The sequence below is a fragment of the Aquarana catesbeiana genome, linkage group LG05, assembly GCF_042186555.1.
Source record: "Aquarana catesbeiana isolate 2022-GZ linkage group LG05, ASM4218655v1, whole genome shotgun sequence".
Lineage (NCBI taxonomy): Eukaryota > Metazoa > Chordata > Amphibia > Anura > Ranidae > Aquarana > Aquarana catesbeiana.
The window spans coordinates 161333457-161356458 of NC_133328.1; the positions used below are offsets into that span (position 1 = coordinate 161333457).

The window sequence follows — 23002 nt, forward strand, 5'->3', positions numbered from 1 at the left end:
TGTTATTCTGTTTCTCACTGTTAAAATAAACCTACCATTAAAATTATAGACTGATGATTTCTTTCTCAGTGGGCACACATACAAAATCAGCAGGGGATCAAATATTTTTTCCCTCGCTATATTATATAGTCGGCATTGAAGATGATCAGATCTATTCATTAGAAGGGGTATCATTAGAAGGAATGATCATGGACACGTTTTTCTTCTTGTCAGGCATTTACTGAACACAATAAGTAACACACTGGTAAGAGGAACAGAAAGAATAAAAGATGCTCACAGCTCCTGAAGAGTGAAGTAACTATCCTTCCACAAGGAGATTCCAAAGAAGCTTTTATGACTGAAGTTAAATGCATGAGTGATTGACTCATACTCACTCTGCATGTTTGGTGGCGAAATTCCTGAAGAATAAGAGGTCGTTCCCAGCTCACTTGGTCATTCTCAGACTATACTGGCTGTTTTACAGGTTTTTCTTATTTTACTGCTAAAAAAGCTCAGTCGCAGTCACGTACACATATGGTGCATCATGACAGCAAATATATAGTGAATGTGAACACAATATTTGGAAAGGTAAATAGTTAGGTGGCCATATTTAACACTTAACTGCGCAGCTGAAACAATGATTTTTTTTTTTTTGGAGGGAAAAAAGTTTACTCTGGCATGTGGATACCAATGGGGGGGGGAGAGGTCAATTTTGTTTGGGTACAGCATCGCACGACCGCACAATTGTCAGTTAAAGCGACACAGTGCCGTATCGCAAAAAATGCTCTGGTCATTAAAGGGGTAAAATCTTTGAGGCTGAATTGGTTAAACTTGTAACAAGCAAGGGTGGGCGGGCTGTGCAGGGAGCCATCCCTGCCAGGAGACTATAGTGAATATTGCTGGCAGCTATAGTTGCTGATTGGGTACAATCAGCCTGTCCATACATGGTTGGAATCTCGTCCCTGCTGAACTGGCAGAGATTGAAAACGCCTATGGCTGGCTTAAGTGTGCTGGTTTGAATTCTAACACATTGTCAAGACAGCACATATTAGAAACATAAAATTTGCCAACCTGGATTGCTTGACGCCCCTGTTGAGCATCTGCCAGAAGCTGAATAGTAAGTGCCCTTGAATCCTGAAGAGCATCTTGGAGGTAGACAAAACTGTGCCCAGCATGACGTCCCATAGTGCACTCACGACATATAGGGATAGAGCATGAATCACAGTAGAAATGGAGAACCTGTAACACAGCAACATAAACTGAAAGTTAGATGATCATTTATAAAGATGGGGGAAAAAAAAAATAATAATTTATATATATACACATACATTTATACATTTTTTTTATATACACACACACAGTCTGTTTTTCCAGGTGCTGTAAGAGCATCAGGATACATTTGACCCTTATTTACTGCACTCAGCTTGCATGCTGACACTTTCCATTTATTATACCATTGATACTTCTTTTGTATCACTTTACAGAGGATAAGCCAATCATTCACATCAGTCCCTGCCCCACATAATGGGTCACAACCCAATCGGGAGAAATTTACTAAACCTGGTGCAGCTGTGCATAGTAACCAATCAGCTTCTAGGTTGTACTGTTAAAGCTTAATTGAACAAGCTGAAGTTAGCAGCCGATTGGTTACTATCCTCAGCTGCACAAGTTTTTGTGTGCACCACTGTAAGTATATCTCCATCGTCTTTATCACATTCATACAAATGTTCGCTCAATACGTCAATTAGCACACCAATGTAACCAGTTGCAGACTCTAGGTGTACTAGACACGGACATAAAAATGGCATCATAGTACACAGGGCATGTCTACTACGTTCAGTCCTTCTGCCCTGCTACAAGGATCCCACCCATCACAGTACACGGCAATTTAGTTCTGATAAATCATAGCTGCATTGCTGAGTATTATTATTATCCATGTAGAACACACACACACACAGCAGTCTGGCAATGTTTAGCCCTCATGCACTCAGGCTGTTAAAAAAACGTTATGAAAACGCCAGTATTTTAGCAGTGACTTTTTTCAGCTTTTTTCAGCGTTTTTGTAATAGCGTTTTTGAGCGTTTTTCCGCGTTAGCGTTTTTGAGCGGTTTTTTTTTTTTTTCAAATTTATTTATTTTTTTTTTTTTTCAATGGATCAAAAACGCTAAAAAACGTTGGTGAATGACGTTTTTGAGCGTTTTTCAGCGTTAGAGCGTTTTTACAGCTGAAAAACGTCTCTCAGAACCCACTGGTCCTGGGTTTTTTTTACAGCTTAAAAACGCCTATGCCACTTGCAGCTCAAAAACGCCTAGGTGGGCATGAAGCCATAGACTAACATAGACAGGCCTTTTTAAGCTGCAAAAAAAGCTCAAAAAAGCAGCTGTAAAAACGTCCGTGTGCATGAGGACTTACCAGTAACATTGCTCAGCTGCGTATACAGAAAGATAAAAATGAAACATTTTCATTTTTTGTATCTTTCGGTTTATTCTTCTACAAATCAAAAGGCATTAACTTCTGAAGATGAAGTCAGTGAGGCTGACACTGGGGCTACTTCAAGTCGAGCTCCATTCGGTGCAATGCAACTGTTCTAAGTCAGAGCGACTTGAGTCATTCCGATTAGAAGAAGGTTCCTGCACCACTTGGGGGCAACTGCTGAACAGCTTACATTGACCTCTATTAACCCCTTCCCGACTAGCCGCCACAGTTATACTGGGCGAGCCGTCGTAGCTGTACGCCAGCTCTTTAAAGACATTCTAGCAGATGCCCGCAGCGTGTCCCCGGAGCCGATGACCGCCAGGTAAATACAAATCCCGATTCTGTCAGGGGGGAGGAGACAGATCGTGTGTTCATACTAAGTATGAACAACAATCTGTCTCCTCCTCTAGGTCAGCCACATTCCCCCCACAGTTAGAACACATCTAGGGAACACAGTTAACCCCTTGAATGCCCCCTAGTGTTAACCCCTTCCCTGCAAATGACATTTATACAGTAATCTTTGGCTATTTTTTAGCTCTGATCGCTGTATAAATGTCAATGGTCCCAAAAAAGTGTCAAAAGTGTCCGATCTGTCCATCGCAATGTCACAGTCCCGATAAAAAAAAAAATAATAAAAATTGCAGATCGCCGCCATTACTAGTAAAAAAAAAAAAAAAATTAATAAAAATCCGATTATTCTATCCCCTATTTTGTAGACGCTATAACTTTTGCACAAACCAATCAATATACGCTTATTGCGATTTTTTTTTTACCAAAAATATGTTGAAGAATACATATCGGCCTAAACTGAGGAAGAAATTTGTTTTGTTTTTTTCAATTTGGGGGATATTTATTATAGCAAAAAGTAAAAAATTTATTTTTTTCAAAATTGTCGCTCTGTTAATAGTGCTAAATATAAAAAAAAAAAAAAAAAAAAAAAAAAAACGCAGAGGTGATCAAATACCACCAAAAGAAAGCTATTTGTGGGGAAAAAAAGATGTCAACTTTGTTTTTGTACAACGTCACATGACCACGCAATTGTCAGTTAAAAGATGCAGTGCTGTATCGCAAAAAATGGCCTGGTAATTTAGGGGCCAAATCTTCCGGGCTGAAGTGGCTAAAGATGTTTGAAGCCTCCCCACACAAAGCGACTTCAGCGCAGCTTGCAGTCAGGCTACTCCGAAGCCACCCCAGTGTGAACCCAGCCTTAAAGCAACCTGAAAAGTAAAATAAAAAAATATATAGTTCCTCTGTTGAACCCCTTATTAACCCGTACACACGATCCGAATATCGCACGACAGATTGTACAACTTTTTTCGCTTAATAGTCGCAAGTAGAAATTGAATAGGTAACTAAAGTCACGAAAATTCTCGTACGACAAAAAAAAAAAAAAAAACGGAAGTGATGCCATGTGTTGTAAATGTATTTGTATTGTATTTTCGGACGGCAACTATTCTGACTAAACGAAAATCGTACGATCTAGTATTGTACGAGCAAAATTTTCGTGCTTGTCCAATTGAATAATATTGGATGAACTGCCTTGATCTGCCCTCAAAAGTAGTGTACACACGATCCGAAAATTGTACGATTCTTCCTCGGAAAACAGTTTTCGTACAATATTTGAATTGTGTGTACGGCCATTAGTTTACTCTATTCAGGCCTAATTAACTCTGTATTCTCCTCCATTCAATTAGGCCCCTTTCACCCTGGGGCGGGGGCGGCGTCAGCGGTAAAGCGCCGCTATTGTTAGCGGCACTTTACCGTCAGTATTCGGCCGCTAGTGGCCCAGAAAGGGTTAAAAACCACCGCAAAGCGCCTCTGCAGGTATAGCCGCGCTGTCCCATTGATTTCAATGGGCAGGAGCGGCGAAGGAGCGTTGAATACACCGCTCCTCCATCGCTCCGAAGATGCTGCTAGCAGGACTTTTTTCCCGCCCTGCCAGCGCACCGCTCCAGTGTGAAAGCCCTCGGAGCTTTCACACTGGAGACACAGCAGCAGCTGTTTCGGGTCGGTTTGCAGGCACTATTATTAGCGCAATAGCGCCTGCAAACCGCCCCAGTGTCAAAGAGGCCTTATAATTTCCTGGTGATGTTTTTTTTTTTATATATATATATATATATATATATATTTAAACGTTTGTAAAAGTATTCATGAACCAAACAAACAAAAACATCTATTTACACATTTCACATGGAAAAATGCTAAAAAAAAATAAAAAAGCCACTATACTTAATTTGTAAATAACTTTGCAATGCTTTGTAGCAAAATCATAAATGTTATTGTTGTTTTAAAACAGGACACATTAGAGAAAAAAATATGCAATTTTTAGGGCCGGTTCACACGGGGACGACTCGTCAGGCGACCTAGCCGCCTGACAAGTCGCCTCCCGTTCTGTACAATGGAACCGTTCTAATCGGAGCGACGCAAGTCGCTCCGACTTAGAAGAAAGGTTCCTGTACTACTTTGGGGGTGACTTGCATAGACTTCTATACAGAAGTCGTCTTGCAAGTTGCCCCGGCAGTCGTGTGCAGGTCGCCTCGGTGAGGCGACCTGCAAGTCGTGCCGCGTCTAGTGTGAACCGGCACTTATGTGCAGCAACACGATTTAACACTGCTAAAAAAAAAAAAAAAAAGAAAGAAAAAGTGCCTTGTGTTTAGTTTTATCACGTTTAATTGTCTAAGGATTGTAAAAAGAAAAAAAAATTTTAAATTGTTGCAGGACAATATTCATGAAAAGAAAGTCTTGTTTGTCCATCTTCAAAAAATAAACAAAAAAGAATAAACCAAGTCAGCTCAAATGTTACATTCCTATCTTAAGTAATGACAAAATGATAGTGGATATAACACTCTCATAGCAGAAATTTGAAATTTGCTCTGGTCCATAAAGGGTGAACAGGTGTGAGAGCCGAAGTGGATCTCCCTGCATTTCATCACCTCCTGTACATACAGTATACAAGCAAACACCCCACAAAATATATCCAAAATTTCATATCTGTCAACAAACCATAAAGCTTTACATAGTTAAGTTACACAGGAAATGCATCAAAGGTCTGATTTTTAGCAAGAGGCACACCACAACAGGTACGGTGTTTTCATACAGTCCATAGAAAATCAAAGATGACCCTTTATATAAAGCCTTGTGGCACACATCTGGTTTCCTAGATCTGAAAAATCTGCTGGTAAGCCACTTTTGACTCCTCCTGTGCATTGATTATACAGTAAGGAATACAAGCCACAAAACCGCGTCAGCAGCTGCTCAATTTCTTTCAGTAGTGGTTTTGTCAAGAAGAATATCTGCTCGAGACAACTGCTGCCATATTACAGACATTGCACGTCTCTCCCCCTATCACACCCAGCTAAAGATTCACACTTTTTAAAGCGGAGTTCCACCCAACTTTACAGGGTGGTCTTAAACTAAACCATAATAAGGCTTACCTGTAGGTACCGTGAATATCTCCTAAACTTGCGCCATTTAGGATAGGGGTTGGCAAACTCGGCCCTCCAGCGGTTTTAAAACTACAAGTCCCATGAGACATTATAAGACCCTGACAATCACAGGCATGACTCCTAGAGGCATGATGGGATTTGTGGTTTCACTACAGATGGAGGGCCGAGGTTGGCTACCCCTGGTTTAGGAGATATCCACTGTATCCGCATGTGCCGACATCATCGGCACATGGGCACTGAAGAAATGGCTCACTCGTGCCGTTTCTTCAGCTGCTGTGCCGTGACCGGAAGATCCCGCACTGGAGTGATGTCATCGGGCTCCGGCTAATCACAGCGCCGGAGCCCGCGAACCCAGAAATAACTCCAGAGAGACATCGCGGGCTCCCTGGACAGGTAAGTGTCCTTATTAAAAAAGGCAACAGCTACAGTGCTTGTAGTTGCTGACTTTAAAAAAAAAAAAAAATATCTTTTGAGGCTGGAACTTCGCTTTAAAAATCTATGACTGGTTTAAAGAACAACTTCAGATCTCTATAACCTATTAACATCTGTTTGCACATTACTAGCTAGGCATGTGGCTAGTGTTCTATGCTCATAAAACAGACTTTGATAATTGTGCATTGTCACTGCGCCTTCCACCAACAGACAAGGACAGAATGCTGAAGATGAATGACCACACCAAAAACTTTGTTGACTGCAATACATACAATAATAATTATTCATTCATATACAAACACACACCCTTTAATTATTCATACACACCTCTACATTTTAATACTAATTATTCATACATACACACGATTTTTTCCATTATTATGTTGTGTCTTTCGCACTTGGTTTTCAGCTCTAAGGCAGTTTATCACCCCTCATCTGCTCACTGGCAATTTAACACTGCCAGAAGAAGACAGGTCCGCACACCTTTCCACAGACACATTGGGGTTGATTTACTAAAACTGGAGTGTAAAATCTGGTGCAGCTGTGCATGGTAGCCAATCAGCTTCTGACTTCAGCTTGTTCAGTTAAAGGGTAAGTTCACCTTTACAGAAAAATCAGCAAGGTGAACTTACACAGGACGTCCTCCTTACAACCCCCCCCGCGCGTCCCGCTGACCTGGAGCGTGGCGATCACCCGCATTGACACATAGGGTCGCCGCCTCACCGGTCCGGGGCTTAGAAATTCCCAGCAGCTTAATCTCCAAAACGTACCTCGTCAGAAGGTACGTTTAGGAGCATTCTACTTGCTCGGTGCTGACCAATCAGAACCCGCGTAGCCTGTCCTGTTGCTGCGGGCAAAGAGGAGAGAAAGCCCCAGTGATTTCAAATCCCTGGACCGGTACAGCGGCGATATGAGCTGTCAGTGCGGGGGATTTTCTGTAAAGTTGAATTTACACTCTTAACGTCAAATAGTAACCGACATTTAAAAATGTCTGTTTTAGCACATTTACATGACATGTTTAGAAGCTTTTTTTTTTTTTTTTTTAGTCAAAAATGTAAGGCTTCATGCACACGAGAGGCCGGTGCAAACTCTGCTGAACATGTTTTTAAAAGCTGAAACCGGCGTTTAGAAACGGGGCCCCGTATCTCGAGGAACCTCAAATATGTTGTAGGGCTAGTTCCATTGTGTTTGCATACCAAATTTGGGGTTACTAGATCCAAGTGGCCCCAAGATATGGGGCCCCAAAGTCGGGTCGCAAAATGTCATTCTCTGCTGCAGTTCACCATCATATTTCTGTGTTTTTTGGTCCAAAAAATAGGGTTCCTTTAAAAAACACTTATAAACCTAAACGCAGTACCCGCGTTTAGCCGCGTTTGGCATCTGAAACATGGAAAACTTTTGCGTCTGAACCCATTTTTTTGCTTCTGGAAAAACGAGGTTAAACACAACTGCCTAAAAACGCCAAAAAACAAGACTGTGTACATGGACACATAGGAGAACATTGAATGAGTTCAGGGGCAGTTGAAAAAAATGTCCAACTGCCTCTGAACACACGTTTAACAGCGTCTCGTGTGCATGAGGCCTTAAACGCCTGTAAACGAAATGTGGCTGAACACGAGTTACTGCGTTTACAAGCTGTTGCAGGCGTTTGGCGTTTCAAATGCCTCTGAACATCCGTCCTGAACGCATTTTTTTGCTTTCTAAAAAATGCTTCTAAACTCAACTCGACCATGTACTGATAAGATAACAGAGGGGAGTTCAGGGGCAGCTGAAAAAAACACCCAACTGCTCCTAAACGTCCGTTTACCAGCAGCAGTGTCAATGAAGCCTTTAGCTTTGACAGAAAAAAAAAAAAAAACTGGAAGCCAAAATGGTTTCTATGCAGAGCTGCACCAGATTTTGCACTCCAGTTTTGGTATATCAACTCCATTGCGTCAATATTTTTTTTTTTTTTTACAGCATGTCACTTTTGGCAGGCAGTACTGCCACCAAATTTTCCCTATAAATGTGAATGGGACCACAATGCAGCCATTTCTATATCTCCCCCACTGCAAAAAAAGGCCCCCTAGAAGGCAGAATATCACCTCCAAGCTGTCTGACAACTGACCCTGAAAAGCAAACACTGCAGATTACTTTTCAGAGTTTTATTTACAAAAAAAAAACCTATCAATCAGTGTGAATGTGAATGAGGCACAAGGCCTTGGGTTTAGATTCTCACCAAGGATATTGTGTTTGCATGAAACCGATATGTTCTCCTAGTGTCTCTAGGAGCTTCCTCTGGGATTTCTAGTTTTCTTCCAGTCAGAAATCATACTGATAGTTAAAATGTCTAATGGCTTTTACCCAAAATAATGTGGGGACAGGGACTAAACGTGAACAGTTCAAGTGGAACTTCTGACCAAAATAAAAAAAAAGTTTTGGGGAAAAAAAAAAAAAAATAGAAAAAAAAAAAAAATAGAAAAAAAAAAATGTCACTTTGGGAAAACCATAAACTGTGAAATATATGCAAATCTAGCATTAAACATATGCATGCCCAGCCTGTCTGCTAACTTAGGGCTTATTTTATTAACGTGCTGTAAGAACTGCAGCTATCTTCTACAGCCTCCAGCCAGATTCAAGCACACTGATACACAAGTTGTTTAGTGGCAAATGTGGGTGGAAAAAAAGTTGTGTAAATCTTATAAGGGTAGTCCCTTTAGTGTCTCTCCTTCAAATAAAAGTATATATATATATATATATATACACACCACTCCAGATTGTAGAAATCTGTATCTGCGCCTGCAAATTGGCTGATAATGCAGGAGGGGGGGAAAAAAATCACAAACGTTTTAATTGTGCGCTTATTGGGTGTTAAACCACTTTAATTAAAAAAAAAAAAAAAAAAAAAATTATATATATATATATATATATATATATATATATATATATATATATATATATATATATATATATATATTTTTTTTTTTAATTAAAGTGGTTTAACACCCAATAAGCGCACAATTAAAACGTTTGTGATTTTTTTTTTCCCCCCCTCCTGCATTATCAGCCAATTTGCAGGCGCAGATACAGATTTCTACAATCTGGAGTGGCTGCAACAAACAATGAGACTACAAGTCACCAAACAGGAAAGAAGCTGTAAAAGACATTGCACAACAGAGGAAATTCCTGGGTGGCATCAGCCCTGGCTACTTTCTTGTCCATCTGCTCCCTCAGGAGGGGGAGCTGATGGATATGTCCCCGGGAAACATGTGGCAATCCATCAACATGTGATGAATGGTCACTAGAGTTAAGCCCTGACCTGACGCTGTGACCCTTCTTGCATCACTAAAGTGTTTTAATCCATCCCTCCTTCCAGCATAAACTAGATAGCCAGGGGCGGAAAAAGAAAAAAAAAAGCCAAAGGCCGTCATATGCTGCCCTCTCAAGTGGATGGTAACAAAAGTGGAAGGCTTGTCACACCAGTACACAGGCTGCTGTACTGTATACATAGCATAAAAACACATTTTGCAGAAAACAGCATCAGGTCATCCCATCATAAAAGGGTACAAAAAAGTCATTTGGAAATAATTCTCTTTTGTTGCAAAACTACGTAAGCTGCACAGCCAGCTAAATAACATGCACCACAATATACATCTGACCTAATAAAATATATATATTAATCATCCAGTATTGTCTGGTTTTCAATGCAGGAAACTTTAAGGTGTAAGTGCACATTAGTGAACACCAAGTCCCAGCCCCCCAATACTTACCTCTATGGATGAGCTGTCAGTGTCCTCCCAGCCGCAGCACAGCAGTCCAGGGATTTGAAATTCTCTGCCCCTCTACCACTTACTGCAAGGCTTCCAGGATGGATCAGAGGGATTTATGATTGGTTAGCGCCAGCACAGAGCATCACTCTGATCTGTAACCCGAAGAGAGAAGGGGGGGGGGGGCACTGGGGCTCCCCCTCAACCCCCGTACTTACCTGAACCAGATCTAGATCCAGCGCTGTACTCGAGATCAGCGGCGCTCTCCTCACTGGACATCAAATCCATTAAGGAAGCCAAGCCTAGCAATGAGTGTCTATGCACATACACAGCCTATTTCAGGAGCGAGCCTGCAGCATCTGCCCCCACAGCAAGAGGCTTACTACGAAACAGACACAAAACCGAAGAGTTGACCGCACCCCCAAACATGAAGTGAATTTTTCCTGCAACTAAGGAAATTCGCTCAATTCCCCCATCAACACAGATAGTGTTGATGCGGGAATCCCTCTTGCCGAGCCATTGTCTTCTATTGGCGGGGGGTAGGGGCAGGAGAATCCGCCCCTGCTGGGGGAAGACAGTAATTATCGCTAGCGGCTATAGTAGCCGCTAGTCATAATCGCAAGAGAATCTGACAGTTTGGTTGTACCCAAGTTGATCGATCAACTTGGTACATTCAGCATTCAACTATGAAACACACACACACACCAACTTCGTCTTCAAGTGTAATAAGTCAATATGCATTTCAATTCAAAAGCTGCAACAATTTTATTAGAAATGATCCAATACTTAGTCAATAGGAGCTACAACCTCTTAATATAATGTCTAAATCTAGATTATTCAAATTAAATAGATCAATACACTGTTAAATATTGCACGTTCCTGAGCTATAGTCAGTATTCTATACCATAAATGTATCCTTTACCAACAGACAAAACCTTTTAATTTCATCTTATTTTCTATGCATTTCTCAATGTTGAATAGCAGGCACTGGAACTTGTGGGAGAAACAAAATGTTACCCAAGCTCCACTGCCAATATGAAAGTCCAAGAGCTGTGATCCGGTGCTCTAGCCAGGACATTCAGGCCCCAAATACAATAATTGTTTAAAAAAGGGCTGGCAACTCGGATGCTCTTGAATAAAAATCCTTTATTGGTTACATGGGTTACATGGGTACAGGCTATACGCTGATGCGTTTCGGCTAAGAAGCCTTCATCAAAGCAAATGTTCCAGCAGTTCCATTGAAACGTGCTAGCATGCACACTGAACCATAAACATAGGATGGGAGGAGTTCAGTTTTATGAATGAACTTCTGCTCAAAATGAAGTAGCACACCAATGCTAAATCCATAGAAATGACTATTAACAAAAACTAGGAGGCTAATTAGAAGATCCAAAAAATGACAAGAAACCCAAGTTCACATAGGCAGCAAAGGGGCAGTAAAGGGGCAGTAAAAAGAATGGCAGTTGACCTGCATTTTCACGCCCACCTACAAAACATGGCAGCCACTCAGGTTTGTCCGTAGTTAAACTTGCATCACATTTGCCAGGCAGTGCCCAGTTTGTATCATGCACCCAAAGTTTTTCTTTCCAAACAACTGAGCTGATTTACCAAGAGTTGAAGATTAATTTCAAATTATCCAATGATGTGTGGATGAAATGAGTAAACAAATTAAATGTGTGAAGGATCTGAACTCTTAGTAAATTGGTCTCGATAGATACACACACACACACACACACACACACACACACACACACACACACACACACACACACACACACACAACCCATGACCATTTAGGTAAAAATCTTACTAAATAATCTTACTAGTACTAAAAATCTTTGAAAAATTAGCTTTAAGCAAAAGCTGTACGTGTTAAAAAAAAAAAAAAAAAAAACCTGGTTAAAAATCTTGTTTTAACTGTGCGGAATTAAGGAATATCAGAGAAGAACAAAACCTGGTTCCAAACCCATTTCATTTTTTTTTCCCCTCACATTTGCAGTTTCAGTTCTGGTACTTTACAAACTTGTTGGTCCGCCCCGATTGAACTAAACAGTTTTAAATGATTAAATCTTATACAGGGTTTCTTTTTTACTTTGGGGATTCACATCTGTCACCTTTTTGACAACAGCATTACTGGTCTTTCAGGAAACAGTACACAGGTCAGATAGAGATTGACACGAGTAGGAAGGTCAAAGGTGATAGCAGTTTTAAATAATCAATAGGCCCAGCTGCTACAAAAGCATGAAACCAACCTGATTATGTAAGGAAGGCTTCATTTTATCATGTTGCAGGGGTAAAATGTAGGTCATTTGTCATTAGCGTAAAAAGCATGGGCAATGCATCCATTAAATGAAAACAGTTATTCTGTGTACCACAAGAAGCTAGGAGGTATGAGTTTCATCTGACCAGATTGTATAGAACAATACACGATGGAGCATAAGGCACTCTAGCAGAAGCTGAGATTCTGACATCAGGTTTGATCCTTAGCTAGAAATGACACAAAAAGCCACATCTGCCTTACAGGATGACATAAAAACAAAACACATTGAATCCCTATCTAAAAATAGTTCCGCTCCTCACCGATAAGTGCACTAGATTTAATGTATAGATGTTCTCCATTGTGTAAGACTACTTTTTAAAATGTAAAAATGCTCATCGTTTAGAACGATATTGTACGTTTTTTGCCAAAGTCGCTCTTAATTTACTTTGCAGATCTATAAATAGGGCTGCACACATGTATTTGTACAGCCCCAATGCCAAAAAAAGATGGGATGCTGTGTAAAATCTACATAAAAAAAAAAAAACAGTATGCAAATGATTTGCAATTCTCTGAAACCCATATTTTAATATTTTATACACAATGGAAAATATATCAAAATGTTTAAACTGAGAAAACAAAAATTTTAAAGGGGGGGGAATGGTAGCAACACTTCTCCAAAAAGTCGGGACAGGGCAACAAAAAGCTGGCAATATAAGTGGTACCAACAAGGGCTGGAGTAACATTTTGCAACTAATTAGGTTAATGGACAACAGGTCAGTGGTTCATCAATCCACTGGATAGCCCTCCAGTGGATCTATACTGATATATTACATATAAGCATGTGGAAACATTTTTTTTTAATCAAATCAAGCCTCATTACAAAACTGACATACAAGGCTAGGGGGGTGTCCAAAGAAATTCTATAAGATATGGGGGCCTTGGCTAGACACTCAAGACACTACTGGACTCTTTAGTCTCATTGGTCACAGATCCTACACCTTAGAGTAAATCCTGATGTAAATCTCTCTGGTTCTGTTGTGGAGACGTGCCTTTTAATTTTACCTGGCATACGGGTGAACACATTAGAAATTATCCGTGTATTATGAAGCCGTATAGTACGTTGTTTGATACAGGTTACTGAACGTTTGCGAGTATATTCAAAATCCTATGCTGCATTCACCTGGGGTATGGGTGCTTAACTGGCCTCCCCCCCAGTCCAGACCTTCTACCACTTAAAAAAATATTTGGTACATCTTGACAAGAATGGGACATCCGTCTTCTCCCAAAACTCCAGCAACTGGTCTCCTCCCTGCCCCAAATTTGAAAAGTGTTGCTGCCATCATTTAAAAAATTACCTTTTTTCCCCGTTTGATAGGTTTTCTATTTTTTATTGTGAATAAAATGAATGTTTTAGGAGATTTGCAAATCATTGCATCCGGTTTTTATGCAGATTTTACACAACGTCTAATTTTTTTGTAATTGGGGGTTGTACTTTTGCAAAAGGATACACTTATAATGTAATAGCGCTGAACTGCGAGTGCACGTTATCATTTCGCTCCCCCAATGCAGGTCTATTGAGTAGATAACCCACATTGACAACTATCTGCTTGTGGTTCAATGATATGATCTTGGCAGTAGCTCAGAGTGGATGCTAACCACACAGTTAATATACAGATAGTTACTCTACAATTAAAAAAAGTCAAGTAAAAAAAAAAAAAAAATAGAGATATATATATCTATATCTAAATAAATAAATATATATATATATATAGCTCTATCTATATATTTTAAGAGCTGCGCGATAAATCAAGATTGCGATTCTTTCCCCCTTGCGATCTTAAAGCATTTTCTTGCAGTACTCTTCTCAAGCCGATGTCCTGACAAAATAGGCAACTCGGCAGAAAATCAAACCACGTCGCTTCCGCTTTCTTTAACCACTTAAGGACCGAGCCTCTTTTTGGAGATGTGTTTACAAGTTAAACACCAGGTTTTTTTGCTAGAAAATTACTTAGAATCCCCAAACATTATACTTTTTTTTTTCTAACACCCTAGAGAATAAAACAGTGGTCATTGCAATACTTTGTCACACCGTATTTGCGCAGCAGTCTTACAAGAGCACTTTTGAAAAAAAAACACATTTTTAAATTAAAAAAAATAAGACAACAGTAAAGTTAGCCCAATTTTTTTTTATATTGTGAAAGATAATGTTACGCTGAGTAAATTGATACCCAACATGTCACGCTTCAAAATTGCGCCTGCTCGTGGAATGGCGACAAGCTTTTACCCTTAAAAATCTCCATGGGCGACGTTTAAAAAAATTCTACAGGTTGGATGTTTTGAGTTACAGAGGAGGTCTAGGGCTAGAATTATTGCACTCGCGCTACCGATAGCGGCAATACCTTATATGTGTGGTTTGAACAACGGTTTCATATGCAGGCGCTACTCACGTAAGCGTTTGCTTCGGCACGCGAGCTCGGCGGGACGGAGCACGTTTAAAAAAAAAAAAAAATGGTGTCACTTTTATTCCTATTATAAGGAATGTAAACATCCCTTGTAATAGAAAAAAGAGCATGACAGGAGCTCTTGAATATGAGATCTGGGGTCAAAAAGATTAAAATGCAAGAAAGAAAAAAAAAAAGATCAAAGTATAGGGAGTGGCGCTGTGTTAGGAGTATGACTAAAAATTAGCAAGAAGTTCAAGTGTAAAAATAAAAAATTTTTTTGGTGTGATCCAAAAATTACTTACAGGAGAAAGTGTACTTATGTTGGTGAAAACACCTTAACAAGTGAAAAATACTACTATATGTGCAAAAAAATCGCAAATATTAAACAACACCATTAGATAACATAAATACATCTTCATATGAATAAATATAAAGTGATAAAGTGCCAAAAGCAGTGGTTATCCACAAATAACGTGTAAATGTGCAATAATTATGCGCAATAAAAAATCATTAATAATGTGTCAAAATCGCAGCTAAAAATCAAAAAACCCTATGTTATTTAGTGCAAAAAAGTTCATAGCAACCTGCCGCTATCCGAATACACAGAGAAATATTTTACAGCATGTTCCTTCGAGAGAAGTTGATCAAACTATCCACTTCTGGACAGCCATACACAGATCAAAATTTGGATGGTCCCTGCTGGCAACCGATTATCTTGGACAAAACCTAGAGCTTATGGAGTGGCTACCCTCTATTAGAAAACCATTACGAAGTTCACCAATCTTGGTGACAAGACAAGACAAGCTCGAACGGGTTCTAAGTTTTCCTTCTGAATGGGAGATTTCTTTAAAAAGACATCAGCTATGCTCCACTGCCTATAACACATGTGTTTAGAATACCGGTCCATGTCACAATTATGAATGTAGGTTAAAAAACACTCAATGGGGTTACCTCAAATATACGCATGTTGCACTCTGGATTTTTGTGATCGTATAGACCGGAGGCTTCCCTCCTCTGTTTATGTTGTGCATTTCCTGGTTTTCCATGCACCAGTTCTAGCCCCTGCGTGGGAAGTCTAGGTGCCTTTGACAATATTGTATGTTTAAAAGCGCTGTTCCACTCACAAATTTTATTTTTTTTATTTTTTATTTTTTTAAGTCAGCAGCTACAAACACTGTAACTGCTGACTTTTAATAAGGACACTTACCTGTCCAGGGAGCCCACGATGTCGGCCCCCAGAGGCCGATCCGTCCATCGGATCGGGTGCAGGCATAGGATATGACGTGCTGCGGACCGGATAGATCGGAAATAGACTATGTACTTCATAAAAAAGTACATTAGAAGAAGAAAATTTTTGTTTTAATATCCAAAAACGAGAGGTGGAGAGGTGATCTTTTGTTTATGACCACCTCTCAAAAGTGGGTGGAACTCCGCTTTAATACCATTTCTGCAATAAAAATTATTGAACCAGAATGTAGGATAAAAACACTATCAATTTAGAGGCTTGACTTCCCAGACAACCATTCAAAACACAGCTTTGGATCCAATTCTACAGAAACAGCTATTAGCGGTGTGCCTCCATATCTATGTCATTAGCCACCAGTGGGCTTTCTGTGGTCTGATATTTGCAAACAAAATTAAGGTTTCCTAACTACCAGCAAGAATAAGTCCTTACATTTAAAGAGCACCTGTCTTTTCAGATCCATCATGGCAGCGCCTGTTAGCGGGCATCCACCTCACCTGCTGCTGCCACATCACCAGCTGTCCCATTAAAGTGAATGGGACTGTCGGTGAGTCAACAGCGGGTCAGAGGAGGAGCTGCTGCAGGACAGAGATGACAGTTGCTCTTTAAAAATGATGATTTAAATCGACTTGTTTTAAATCAAATCCACACTGCACTATGGAATTCTTTGGGTGCATACTATAAAAAACGTACATGGAATACAAGTCACAACAGAAATAGCCTCTGCGTGTGCAGAGAAGGACCGTGTGCAAAGGGAGGTGCAATGTTATATAAGGGGTCCATATAGTGAACTTGGTGTTGAGTTATTCACTTTACGGTCAACACAGAGGACAAGGGGCACCCTTTAAGCCTAGAGGAAAAGACATTTCATCTCCAAATACAGAAAGGTTTCTTTACAGTAAGAGCTGTGAAAATGTGGAATAGGCACCCTCCAGAGGTGGTTCTGGCCAGCTCAGTAGGTTGCTTTAAGAAAGGCCTGGATACTTTCCTAAATGTACATAATATAACTGGGTACTAACATTTATAGGTAAAATTGATCCAAGGAAAATCCGATTGCCTCTCTGGGATCAGGAAGGATTTTTTCCGCTGCTGTAGCAAATTGGATCATGCTTTCCTGGGGTTTTTCACCTTCCTCTGGATCAACTGTGGGTATAGGGTTGTGCATATGGGATTGTATATTACTTTTTATTTACCATATTTATCGGCGTATAACACGCACCCCAAGTTTAGGAGGGAATTTTAAGGAAAAAAACTTTTAGGTGGGAAGTTTAAAGGAAAAAAAAAACTTACATTTAAATGCCCATCAATGCAGCGTTATCATGTCCATCTGCAGCCTTGTCAGTGTCAGTGCAGCCTTGCCCCAGTGTCCATTGCAGCCTTGTCAGTGCAGCTTTGCCCCAGTGCAGCCTTGTCAGTGCAGCTTTGCCCCAGTGCAGCCTTGCCCCAGTGGTCAGTACAGCCTTGCCCAAGTGTCCATTACATGATCGCCGCCGACGTGTCATTTTAAATATGGCGCCGCAGAGTTCGGAGGGACTCGGTGACTGGGCGGAGCCGAGATACACATAGCTGAGTGTACTCGGCTCTTCTCGTTGCCGCTCACAGTCACACCCAGTCCCGCCCTATGATGGACATAACATAGGTCCATTGGCGGGACTGGGCGTGACTGTGAGCGGCACCGGAAAGAGCCGAGAACACTCGAGAACACTCGGCTATGTGTATCTCGGCTCCGCCCAGTCATTGTGATCTCGGCGGCGCTCGTTCAGCTCCGCCGAGTCCCTCCAAACTCTGCGGCGCCATATTTAAAACTACACGCTATGTGAATGTCGGCGGCGATCGCCGCCGATAGATCAAAATTAGCGGGGTTCGGCGTATAACACGCACCCACAATTTTCCCCTGATTTTAAGGGGAAAAAAGTGCGTGTTATACGCCGATAAATACGGTATTTATTTTTATGGTTGAACTAGATGGACTTGTGTCTCTTTTCAACCTAACTATGTAACTCACCTACTCTGGGATCTGTGTGCTGAAAGATGTATGCATATCATGCGCATAAGTTAGCGAGTATTAAAAATACATGGGTAGGCCAGGGTGGGATGTAAAATCAATCCAAATCATTTTTACTAGCTGTGAAATCATTTATATTGGACCTTTGATTTTTTTGGAACATTCCTTTTTTTCAAGCATATTTGTGCCATTTGAAGAGGAATTTGCCACAATGATTAATGGTTGCCAGGCTCCATGGTGTCATCACGTGCCCTGCAGCTGGAAAGCCTTCCGGACACTACATGAGCTACAGAAGCACAAAGGAACCCATTGTCCTGCAATAAAAGTACAAAGTGTCTTATGAAACAAACATGAAACTTGGAACGCAAACAGGGATGAAGCCTTCCAAACGTTTTCTTTTTAAATAACTGTCCTGACAGCTGGTTTAAAGTTAAAGTTAAAGAGAAGATCTCTGAAATTCCACTGGGGTCAATAGTAGGTGGCATAATGATTTGGGCATGACATTAATGGGGCCATTAAAAAGATCACATACGGCATTTGCAAACCGTGTCCTAATTGATATCACAATACATTTGTGCACAGTCTTTCTTTCTACAACTCGACATCTAAAAAAAAAAAATGACAAAAAGGTTAGATACACCATAAATAACTATTTTTTGCCTCCGTCTATACAGCCCAACATTAGGAGGTACATGCTTGGTCCTTTGGTCCATAGTTCAAAGTTACAACACTCCAAATTTAGATACCTTGTCAGGTATGCTTCTGTACTATATAATGGTTGGTCAGCCAAAAAACAAAAAAACAAAAAAAAAAAACAAAAGAAAAAAAACAAAAACAAAAAACACACACACAAACAATTTTTCACTTTAAAGTGGTTGTAAACACTTACACACCACTTTTACCTACAGGTGAGCCTATAATAAGGCTTACCTGTAGGTACTGGAAATATCTCCTAAACCTACACGGTTTAGGAGATATTTACCATATACCCTTGTGCCGACGCCATCGGCGCATGTGCACTGAAGAAAGGGCACGTGCTGTGACCTTCATCTCCCACGCGCGGGAGCGAAGCCTTGTGACTTCGGCCAGTCACAGAGCCGGAGTCCATGGCCCCGGCAGGGTGAAGATGGCCACCAGCGGGGACATTGTAGGCTTCGTTTTCAGGCAAGTTGCACATAATGGGCTAGTATACTTCACAGGGAACAAAAGGGGGGAGTAAAACCCATCAGGGTTTACATTCCTCTTTAAGCTATTCCAGTCTGGTTCAGGGAAATAAAAAAAAAAGGGGGGGGGGGTTTTAAAGTGAAACTCCAGGAATGACCTATTTGGCATATTTACATTGTTCCAGCCTGGCTCAACGAAAGTATCCATATTCGTTATCCAAGCGGCCACACTGTACTGTAGCAATACGTGCTGATAGCTTCTATAGCAGCTTTCCCTCTGCACCCTGAACACAGGGGGTTGGTCGCTTGCTACTAACACCATGTATTTTCTTTCCAATGAATATACGGAGGTGGGGATTGTGAAGTAAAGTCTTACATTCACTGAAAAAGAAAACAAGGGCACCAGGTCACCATCATTGCGACCAGAGGTTTTGACCTGGCGCCCGAATGCTGCACACCCCGCCCCACCATGGCGCGCTGGGTAGAGAGGGGGGGGGGGGGGGGGCCAGACACACATCCGCTCTCCTCCCTTTTTAGTTGTTGACCTGGAAGTGACCTAATTTCCGTATCCCCATTGACCGTTTCCCTGGCAATCAAGGCCTGGGAAAGAATGTAATGCAGTGCACTGTGCATTACTTTCAGTAGAGCACAGGGGGGGCATGCAGGGTCTTTTTTACAATTAAAAACAAATACATGAATTAAAGTTACACCCAAGCACATAAAATCCCTCCCCCCCAAAAAAAAAAATAATTCAGGCCCCCCACCCCAACATATACGCATGTAGAAACAAATGCACGCAGCGGGGTGCCTACGCTTGAAAACATTGATTGCAATACACGTTACATATCACACGCATGTCGGAATAAAAGCAATAATTCTAGCACCAGACCTCCTTTCTAATGCTAAACTGATGACCTATAGGGGGCTTTTAAAGCGTCGCCTATGGAAGATATAGGGTGCCGACATGTTGGGTATCTATTTACTTGGTGCAACCTCGGCTTTTATATATTTTACCAAAAAAAAATGGGTAATTTATTACGTTTTTGTGACCCCTAAAATTAACTTTTAATGTGTTTTTTTCCTGAAATGTACCTTTTTGGTAATATCATGTCATATATAAGTTGGAACTAGTGCCATTTTTTTCTCTAGGGTGTCTGCTTTCAGAAAATATATAATGTTTGGGGGTTTAATGAAATCTTCAGGCCTAAAATGTTTTTAAACATGTGCAAAAAACACAAAAATGGCTCTGGCTGTAAAAGGGTTAAAGGACAGGTTCACCTTCGGGCACATGTTAAATCTGTAAGATTTTGTTAGTAAAAAAACAAAACTGGCTCCTAATTTTTTTAGCTGGCTCTTAGATTCAAAGCAAATATGTCAAGCCCTGTACAAGGCATTCGCCAAGTGAGCAGCCCTGTGTTTTGTGCAGAGGGGAAGACATAGAAGCAGCACCCGGAAGATCATCGCAATCACTGTATGCAGTACGAAGGAGGAGGAGGTACACATTGTGCATGGTGGGATACTTGCAGGTAGGTTAAATGCCCAATTATGTGCGAAATTGACCCTATTATATGCATGCATTAGTATACAAATCAGGGACCTTGAACAGGCTGAACGAGAGAAATCTACACATGTATAGCCAACTCCAGGCTGAACAAGAGATAAACTGATCTATGCCTCTAGCCACAGTAATCAGTGTAGATGGAGGAGTGCCCTCCGCTGCCCGCTATTGTATTCAACAACTACGGCTCCAGCAGCTTCTGAATAGTCTTGCAGTTCCTGCATCTTTTTGAAGGAGCCGGTCAGAAAATGTTTGGATGCAGGCACTATTTAGCCAATCAACTTTTTGGCAAGCAGAGGGGGGCTAACAGGCCCTCCAAAGCTCAAATTCCAGCAGATTCAGCAAGATCGGCCAAATTTCGAACCATGTACGGCCACCTTTAAAACTGTAAGCTTCTGGATGGCAGGGCAACTGATCTGAATGTACAGTTTTGGAAAGTGCTGCGTAACGTTTTGGTGCTACATAAAGTACTTGTAATAACACATTTGTGGTTTCCAGTGATAAAATGTATGTGGACTGCACAAAAGAGAATAAACTTTAACGTGACAGTTCATTATCTAAAGCAACTTTAATATAAAACAAAATCAGCTGTGTATATTCTAAGAGATGCAAAAATCACTTTAAAAGAAATCCTTAACATCTTTTTGGTTTGTGTAACCTTGCTTTTGCAAAGCCCATTGAATTATTATGAAAAGCAGGCACCTATAGCAGTGAAAAGGTTAAAGAGGACAAGTTTCTCCCTGGAAGCAAATTCCAATGTAAGGCTAGTCTTTGGGTTAAAAGAATTTCTTGTTACCATTCTAAGCTTCCCCTGACATCCCCTTGTCTGCATATTTAAGTTCTGGGCTAACAAATCCTCATTTGTTCCCCGTATACGCTTCATTTATACTTGCACTCCAGAATCCAGTCCCCTTTCCACTACTGAAAACAATCACCATCCCTTTGAAGGATCCCAATACTTCAAATGCCAAAAAAGCATTCCCCTCTTTCCTGTGCTCATTCAGGGCTGAGGTTCAAAAAGTGCCTCAAAAGAAATCTCAATATCTGCAAGAACATTTGTGATTCCTACAATATTTGAGCCAGTGCCAAAAAACAAAGATATCACATTTAGTATCTTCAGTCAAAACTTTAAATTAATCAGTGGTTTAAAAACGTGAGGTGTTCACATAGTTACGCGGGACACCTAGTCCATCAAGATTTTCCATGGTGTCCAGATCATTGTTTTATACCATAAATTGGTCTATTTCTCTGGTCAGTAGACATGTTATTTTATATGTAATTAATTGGCTTGGCATTATCCTCCCCCCAGGAAACAATGGTCTTAACATTAATACCTTTCTTTTCACATATTTAGGCACTCGCCATGTTAAAGCTGAATTCCAGCTTTTGATATAGTTTAGTTTGTTTGGGCCAGCTTGGTCCATACGAACTATGTCTCTAACCAACATGCGAGGCTGCTGCGTGTGCGGTATAAACTGTATGTAGCTGAGGCTACATACAGCACACAGAGTTCAAGCCGAGACTTCCGGTCTCATACACGGAATAGTCTGAACGGTGCTCAGCCATTCAGAGAAAGCGATATATTCTAGCACGTTAGTGAGGGACATAGCACTTTTGGGCCAGCTTGGTCCAAACGAACTATGTAAAGTATATCAAAGCTTTAACTACAGCACTTATACCAAATACCCAGCATTCCTTACGCTTCAAAGCTCAACCTATTCGACAGAAAACCAATACTGTAGACATTCACGATCTAAGCACATACCATAAGCTGGCCCCACACAGCTTGGGTTTCTATAGATTACTCTCAAATTAACCAAAATGAGAGCCTTGGTGGCCCTGTCGGCACCACCCTGCTGTACAAAACTCCATTTAAAATAATCTACGGGTGTGAACATCAGCTGAAGTCACTGCTCAAGGTATTCAGGCCGCTGCCGGAGTTGCTGTCTGAACACAAATAGCTGGCATGGAAGATTACTCGATTCATTTTATTTAGCATGGACTGGGAGAATGACTGATTTCTATGTGTATATGGCTAGCCTTACTACTAGGGTTGCAACGATACTACTTTAAGACCGAGTACAAGTACCAAAGTACTTGCTGATACCAATTTTTTTTTTTTTTTTTTTTTTTTTTTTTTTTATGTCATGTGACGGTGGCACTAATATGCAGCACTGATGATTTTTTTTTAACTTTTAAATATTTATTACATTTTTAATTTTTATCAGTCCTGTTCAGGGTCTTTGGTGAG

The 23002-nt window shown here is 40.7% G+C and overlaps 1 protein-coding gene across 1 annotated transcript in view; it reads right to left on the bottom strand.

Annotated features, from left to right (window-relative positions):
• Positions 1-23002, bottom strand: part of TRIM71 (tripartite motif containing 71) — a 111064-nt gene that overhangs the window by 34995 nt on the left and 53067 nt on the right. The window contains exon 2 of the mRNA XM_073630302.1: positions 1051-1218. Within this exon, the coding sequence (XP_073486403.1) occupies positions 1051-1218 (168 nt within the window). The remainder of the gene's footprint in view (positions 1-1050; positions 1219-23002) is intronic.